Raw genomic sequence first — 7,500 nt, forward strand, 5'->3', positions numbered from 1 at the left:
TCACAGGGTGGAGAGCAGCAAAAGTCACTGGCGTGGAACTCCAACAACGTCATAATATTTACACCACTCGCTGCAAAAAGGAACGCACAAAACATCAGCCTCTCCGCCCACGTCCTGTTCTCACTCCTTCCATCTAAAACATCACCACAGCATCAACTCACACACCACCCGTCTCAGCAATAGCTTCTTTCCACAGGCAGTCAGGTTGCTGAACAGCTGACACACCCATATACCTTACATCGTTGTTCTATATTGTGTAGATAATGTGTGAATTCACTGTGAACATGCTCTATATTGTTATTGTCTGATGGTGTGTCCTTGTGGTCTTTGTGTTAAGGCGGAGAGAGACAGAGCACAGGAATTTCATTGTATTATAAATACATGTCATTAAAATTGAACTCAGACACACACAGACACACACAGACACACACACACAGCGCCTTCCTTTTGTGTCTCGGGTGTTTCGCACCTCTTTATTCTCTCTGTCTTTTGTTTCCTCCTTCCTTCAGTCCGGCACCACCAATACCCCATCCGCTAAGGGTGTGTCATCTGCCGATGGCGTCTCCCATAGCAACGGGCGAGGAATGCCACCCCGCGACCCGGTGGACTTGCCCAAGCTGAAAGGGATTGGCCGGAACAGGAGGACACGTTTCAGTCTGTCCAGACGCCTACACAAGCACAGTCTGCAGCACGCGGACAGCGTCAGCAGCATCGACAGCACAGGTGTGTGTGTGTGCGTGTGTGTGCGCGTGTGTGTGTGTGTGCGTGTGTGTGTGGTTGTGTGTGTGTGCACAGAATTTAAAATGATGGAGAGAGAAAGTTTTCCTTAGTTTGGTTGTTGCTCTCTCTGTGTGTGTGTGTGTGTGTGTGTGTGTGTGTGTGTGTGTGTGTGTGTGTGTTTAGGGAGTGGTTCAGTGCGAAGCCTGAAGACTGGTGTTGGAGAACTTTTAGGAAACACTCGCTTCTGGCATGGAAAAGACTACTGCAACTTTGTCTACAAGGACTGGATCCAGCTGGAGAAGCCATTTGATGGTCTGATTCCCATTCACACACACACACACACACACACACACACACATGCCAAAACAAATGCACTTATACATCCACGCCCATAGGCACGTGAACAAATGACTGCTGTCTCATACAGAGGCAAACAGATGCACGTGCCGTGTTTTTGGACATTATGGGTCCAACATGGACAACTTTCCGTTGGCGCTGAGCTCAGTCATATTCATACTTGGATTCTGGCCTCGCCGTTTTTCCATCCCGTCAAATGGAAAAAAAAACTGTCGTTAAGCTAACTGACCTTTAATGTGTTTTATTCTGGAGCAAGGTGTCATTAAAACCTCTCCTCAGTCCCCAGTACCCCGCCCCCCCCTTCTCCCCAACATCTTTTCATCCCGTCTGCACCGTTCAAGGTGTTTCTCCCTGCCTGGCTTTCACAGTCTGCCCTGTCTTCCACTCCCCTCCGTCCTCCACCCACCTCCTCTACTCCTACTCTCCTACCACCCTTACTCTCTCCGTCCCCCAGCCGCCTCTTCTCTTCTTCTTGTTTTTCGCTGCATTACTCTGCATGTCTTCTTCTTCCGCCTGTGTGTTGTCATATCGCTCGCCTCTCTTCCAGTGAGGCGTGCGGTCACTGAGCCGCTTTGCACAAAGGTGCAGTAAAGCCCGGCGGGGCGGATGAAAAAGGAGCCGATGTGGTTGAAGTCCAAAGTTAAAGCAATACAACATCATTGCTGTTTCTCTCTCCCTCTCTCCCTCTTCCTCTTTCTCCATCTATCCGTGGAGCAGACTTCATTGACCGGTACACGACTCCCAGAATGCCTTGGCATGACATCGCCTCCGTGGTCCACGGCAAAGCGGCCAGGGATGTGGCCAGACACTTCATACAGCGCTGGAACTTTACTAAGGTAGGGCAACGCTGCCACTGTGCAAATAAAGCTCCAGCCTTTATAAACGAACCTGCCGGATAAGCTAACAGGATGATGCAAAGAGGGCGAAGGCTGCCACTCACAACAGACTGCCAGCTGCTGCGTAGGGAATAGTCCTTCTTTTTAAAAGCTGGGCTCAACGCACATGTGCACATGTCAGGAACCGGAAACATTTATTTGTCGTTTCATTTCATGTATACAAGTGCATGAAATGGAATGACATATTGTTTTCCCCAGCCCACAGCAGTGCAACACAAAGACAAAAACACATATCCAAACGACAAGAACACACATATCCTACATATCCAAAAAAAAAAGTCACTGTCCAGAAGAGGGAACGCCAGGATGACTGTGAAAACTGCTGGTCTGCATGGGCTAGCAGTTAGCTTAGCCTGCCCTGCTTTCGCGTCCTGTGAGACGGCCCTCGGTGTTTAAACCTCAGGTGCAGCTCCAGGCAGGGCCATGGTCCCTGGGCCCACCGGACACAGCAGACCAGGCTCCCCCAGCTGATCCAATGCCACCTCTCCCAGCAAGACACCTTCGAGACACCTCTCCACACGACACGACACCAAAAACTCAGTCAACGCTAGGCGAGGCCGCCACCAGACCGTCCTCGGTGTTATCGGAACTGCCGGTCTGCATGGGCCAGCAGTTAGCTTAGCCTGCCTCGCTTCCGCATCCTATCAGACCGACCTCGGTGTTTCCTCTTTGGGCACAGCTCCAGGCAGGGCCGTGGTCCCTGGGCCCACAAGATGTGGCAGACCAAGCTCTCCCAGCGGTGCTGGATTGGCTAGGAGACAAACTTGTAAACAGATGTGGACAAAAACACTGCATAGACAATACTGGGTAATTCCACCGCAAACGTAGGTTCGCGCCGCCATCTTCCCACACCAGTGTTGGGTGAGGCCGCTGCAAACGTGAATTTGCGCCGCCATCTTCCCACACCGGAAGTGGGGTATGTATGAATGTATGTGCACACATATGCACTTACATATGTGTGCACATGTACACACATGCACTAGCACTTATGCACCAACCTATACACTGGTGTAGGTTGTGTGCACACTCGCCCACACTTACACACAAATACGTACAAGGCTGCAGCATAATCTCTAACTTGGGTAAAAAGGTGGAAATTTCCACCGATGTACTCCTCTCAGTCTTCCTCCTGTTTTAATTTTCATCCCTCCTCTGTCTCCATCACTGTCCCATTTACTCAACATCTCCTCCTCTGTGTGTCTCTCACCCTTGCAGATCATGAAGCCCAAGTATCGTTCTCTCTCCTATCCGTTCCTGCTGCCCAAGTCTCATACCAGTGCCAACGAGCAGAGGTATCAGGTCCCCGACTGTGTCACTACCAAAGTTCAGGTGGGCCGGCATGTCTGTTTTTCGCTTTGAATTTTGGGTCGTCCAAGTGAGAGAACAATGAACTGTGCTGTTAGAGAGAACGTGTAATTTAACAGAATCCAGTGTATTGTTCTTAGCCACATTTTCTGCATATGACTACAAAATGAATGGTGATTGGTTGACGTTTAGAAATTGCATCTAGGGCATCCGGGTAGTGTAGCAGTCTATTCCGTTGCCTACCAACACGGGGATCCCGGTTCAAATCCCCGTGTTACCTCCGGCTTGGTCAGGCGTCCCTACAGACACAATTGGCTGTGTCTATCGGTGGGAAGGCGGATGTGGGTATGTGTCGTGGTCGCTGCACTAGCGCCTCCTCTGGTCAGTCGGGATGCCTGTTTGGGGGGGGGGACTGGGGGGAATAGTGTGATCCTCCCACGTGCTACGTCCCCCTGGTGAAACTCCTCACTGTCAGGTGAACAGAAGCGGCTGGCGACTCCACATGTGTTGGAGGAGGCATGTGGTAGTCTGCAGCCCTCCCCAGATCGGCAGAAGGGGTGGAGCAGCGACTGGGACAGCTCGGAGGAGTGGGGGTAATTGGCCGAATACACTTGGGGTGAAGAAAGGGGAAAACTCCACAAAAAAAAAAGCAGAAAAAATGAAAGTGAACACATGGCAAGTGTGCGCGCCCCTCGTACTTACTCTCCTTTTTCAGCTGGGAGATGATGGAGTGCTCGCCCCGGAAGAGTGGAGTAATTGGCCAGATACAATTAACCTTTCGCAAAGTACCGCCCCAGTACGGTGCTTGTCCAATCCTACCTTAGCAACGGTCTGTCAAGCTTTCAAACACACAACAGAATGCTGAAACGGTGTGCCTATGGGATCTGCAAATCGGATACTAGATATCTGAAAAGTTTGGATGGGGTGTAATTTTCTTTCCCTTCCCGAAACCCAGAACGCAAGAAGCGCAATGTCGGCAATAGATTTGGCAGTATAGCAGACCCCATGGCCAGCTTAATCCATCCAAAATCAACAAAAATACCTGTCTGCTCCAAGCTAAGCTTGCTACTAGCTATTATTGATAGCAATTACAGCTAACGTATTATTACTGTTACTTTTACCCACACAATGTGCTGATTTCTTCCTTCATGTTTTGGTGTTTTCCAGCTACTTCCTGGATAGTTCTGAAATGCTTGACGGGCAAAGCAACAGTAACTAAGGGGGGCGGGACTTTGCGAAAGGTCAATTGAGGGGAAAAAAAGGCTTAAATCCCCCCCCCCCCCAAAAAAAAAAAGAAAATGAAATTGCATCTAGCAGGTAGAACGGTTTGCATGGTGTTGCACTAACGAACAAAGCTTGGAGGAAAGGCACGGCTGGACACGAACCAGGATCAGAATCGCCCAGCAGAACGACAGCTGCTGCAAAAAGTGTGCAAGATGTGAACACACACATAACCTTGTGCCCTCCCACACTCTCTCCTACATGCCCGTGTTCATATCTGTGTGCGCCACTGGATGGAGATAAAAGCAGAGAGTGGTTTGGAAAAGAGATCCTCTACGGGCCGAACAGTTACCTAACCGCAAACGTTGCCCGGGAGATTGACACTCGGTTGAAGGTCTGCTTGCCTAAAGGGGTCGTTCTTTGAATTGAACGTTTGCCTGGAATAAACAAGTTTGATAACAAGTGCAGTCTGAGGTCACCATTCTTGAAACTTGATGCCTAGTTTTTAGAGTCACTTACGTAAATGTCTATTTCTACACCTGTTGTGTGTATTTTGAGCTTTCTAAAGCCACCGTGTATAATATCCTTTCTAGTATCTGACACATCCTCACATACAGCATATGATGCATAGCATTACATGTATATCATATATCATGTACAGAGTCAATTAGATTATTATATCAGATTATGTTGCAAAACATCTGGGAGAGTTTTCTGAAGTAGCGTTTTGTGTTTTTGCTCTCCTTCCTGCACAGAGAAGGTCAGAGTTCAGAGTACGCCACAGAACTGTGTCCTTGGAGCGGGCAGGGATTTAATGTATTGCTCAAGAGCACTTCGGCATGGTGGAAGCTTGCTGCCATGGGAGAGTTGCACCATCTCAGTAAACTGTGTTGTCAACTCACCTTTTGGATTGGCTAGGAAAACCCCAACTCTCCTGGGGCTTTGAGCCTAACTGTTCAGCCATGTGTTTGGTGTCAGAGACCAGGGACTGGACGATGTCAGGGTTCACCTTCACAACTGCTGTGCATGTAATACTCTCGTAGTTATGTGTGTGTGTGTGTGTGTGTTTCATTTGCTGCAGGTGTTGCGGTCAGCCGCTGACTGGTCTGCAGGTATTAAGTACCATGAGGAGTCCATACACAATGCCTACATTCAGGTTATCGCCAAGAGCAAGCACTACATCTACATAGAGGTAAATAAGCAGTGAGACTAATATATGATCATGAAGAATAGATGCAAACAATATTGTTAAGGGATGAACATGAAGATTCACAGATCCTTGACTTCGTTTCAAAGCGCTATATTGCAGAATGAAATTTTCGATGAAATTCATTTGGCAAGATTTAAAAAAAAAAATCCATCCATCCATCCATTATCCGAACCGCTTATCCTGTTCTCAGGGTGGCGGGGATGCTGGAGCCTATCCCATCCATTCCATGATATAAAAACACTGGTACGATCTGGTTGGTTGCCGGTTACAAAAAGAGCTTTCTAGGTCTGTTGGTAACGTCAGTCCGAGACATGTGTAACGATTATGAATGGTTAGACTCGCTAGCCAGTTGGCTAACGGGTCAGCCCCTTTAGTTGACCGGTTGGTGCAGTCGCCCCGGGTTTGCGTCCCGGCTGCGGCGGGATTTCGCTAGATTGGAATGTAGCGAATTCAGTAGGCAGCCGGGAATCAAACTCGGGTCACCCGCACCATGGGCGACTGCGCTAACCAGTCAACTAAAAGGTCCGACCTGTTAGCCAACAGGCTAGCGAGTCTAGCCATTCGTGATCCTTACACTACCCCCCCCCCCCACGTATCAGCTCCCTCACGCCTCTAGAAATAAAACCTGTCGCCCATCTTTGCCTCTGTCCTTGATCCAGAACCAGTTCTTCATCAGTTGTGCTGACAACAAGATGGTCTACAACAAGATAGGAGACGCCATCATTGAGAGGATCATCAGGGCCCACAAGTACTTCACGTTTTAAAACCGTCTTGTTTTCAGGAGAAGTAATAGTATTTTATTCAAGGAAGGTGGTTATGTCTATGAAGTGGACATTTCATGTGTTTTCTATTTGTGAATGTGCGTGGGTGTATGCACTTGTGTATCGGTGTGTGCAGAATGTGTGTGTGTGTGTGTGTGTGATGGGGAAAAAGAGAGAATAATAGTACCCTCGAGAGAGTGACCTTTTAAATTGTCTTCTCACACTACCTTTCAGTCAGGGTAGTCTCACTGTTTGTATCTGTGTGTGTGTGTGTGTGTGTGTGTGTGTGTGTGTGTGTGTGTGTGTGTGTGTGTGTGTGTGTGTGTGTGTGTATGCTGTGGGTGGCCCAGTGGTTACCACTGTTGCTTCACAGCAAGAAGGTCGTGGGTTCGAACCCCAGGCCGTCCCAGGTCCTTGCTGTGTGGAGTCTGCATGTTCTCCCCGTGTCTGCGTGGGTTTCCTCCGGGCGCTCCGGTTTCCTCCCACCATCAAAAAGACATGCATGTTAGGCTTAATACTCCTGCCTGTGCCCCTGAGCAAGGCAGTGGAAAGAAGAACTGGAGTTGGTCCCCGGGTGCTGCAGCTGCCCACTGCTCCTATACAATAGGATGGGTTAAATGCAGAGGATGAATTTTGTTGTATGCTTGCTTAGAATGACAAGCAAAGTGTCTTTCTTTCTGTCTTACAGGGAAGGCAAGAAGTACCGTGTGTATGTCGTGACCCCTTTGCTTCCTGGCTTCGAGGGAGACATCACTACAGGGGGAGGCAACGCCATACAGGCCATCATGCACTTTAACTACAGGTCAGCCACACGTGACCTTAACACACCGAAGTTTGGATGTGCATATCTTATTCATATATTTCTTTTTTTTTCTCGTTGTATTTTAATCCTGTTTTCGTCCTATTCAGCTCAACGTTAGCTTGTCAAGCTGAGTTGTGTGTCATCTGATCCAGTTTAGATGTGTTGAGGGTTGTTTATTCTTATCTATGTAGCATTTGGTCATTGGGCTTCAGTGGATTTAAATCTTTA

General features: G+C 48.6%; 1 protein-coding gene across 1 annotated transcript in view; it reads left to right on the forward strand.

The window, feature by feature from the left end:
- The window catches only part of pld1a (phospholipase D1a), a 38,882-nt gene that overhangs the window by 23,305 nt on the left and 8,077 nt on the right, over window positions 1–7,500 (forward strand). Inside the window, exons 14-20 of the mRNA XM_056295603.1 lie at window positions 510–723; window positions 904–1,032; window positions 1,795–1,913; window positions 3,189–3,302; window positions 5,581–5,691; window positions 6,369–6,457; window positions 7,159–7,272. Coding sequence (XP_056151578.1) covers window positions 510–723; window positions 904–1,032; window positions 1,795–1,913; window positions 3,189–3,302; window positions 5,581–5,691; window positions 6,369–6,457; window positions 7,159–7,272 — 890 coding nt within the window. The remainder of the gene's footprint in view (window positions 1–509; window positions 724–903; window positions 1,033–1,794; window positions 1,914–3,188; window positions 3,303–5,580; window positions 5,692–6,368; window positions 6,458–7,158; window positions 7,273–7,500) is intronic.

This window comes from Lampris incognitus, chromosome 16, assembly GCF_029633865.1.
Source record: "Lampris incognitus isolate fLamInc1 chromosome 16, fLamInc1.hap2, whole genome shotgun sequence".
In the NCBI taxonomy this organism is placed as follows: Eukaryota; Metazoa; Chordata; class Actinopteri; order Lampriformes; family Lampridae; genus Lampris; species Lampris incognitus.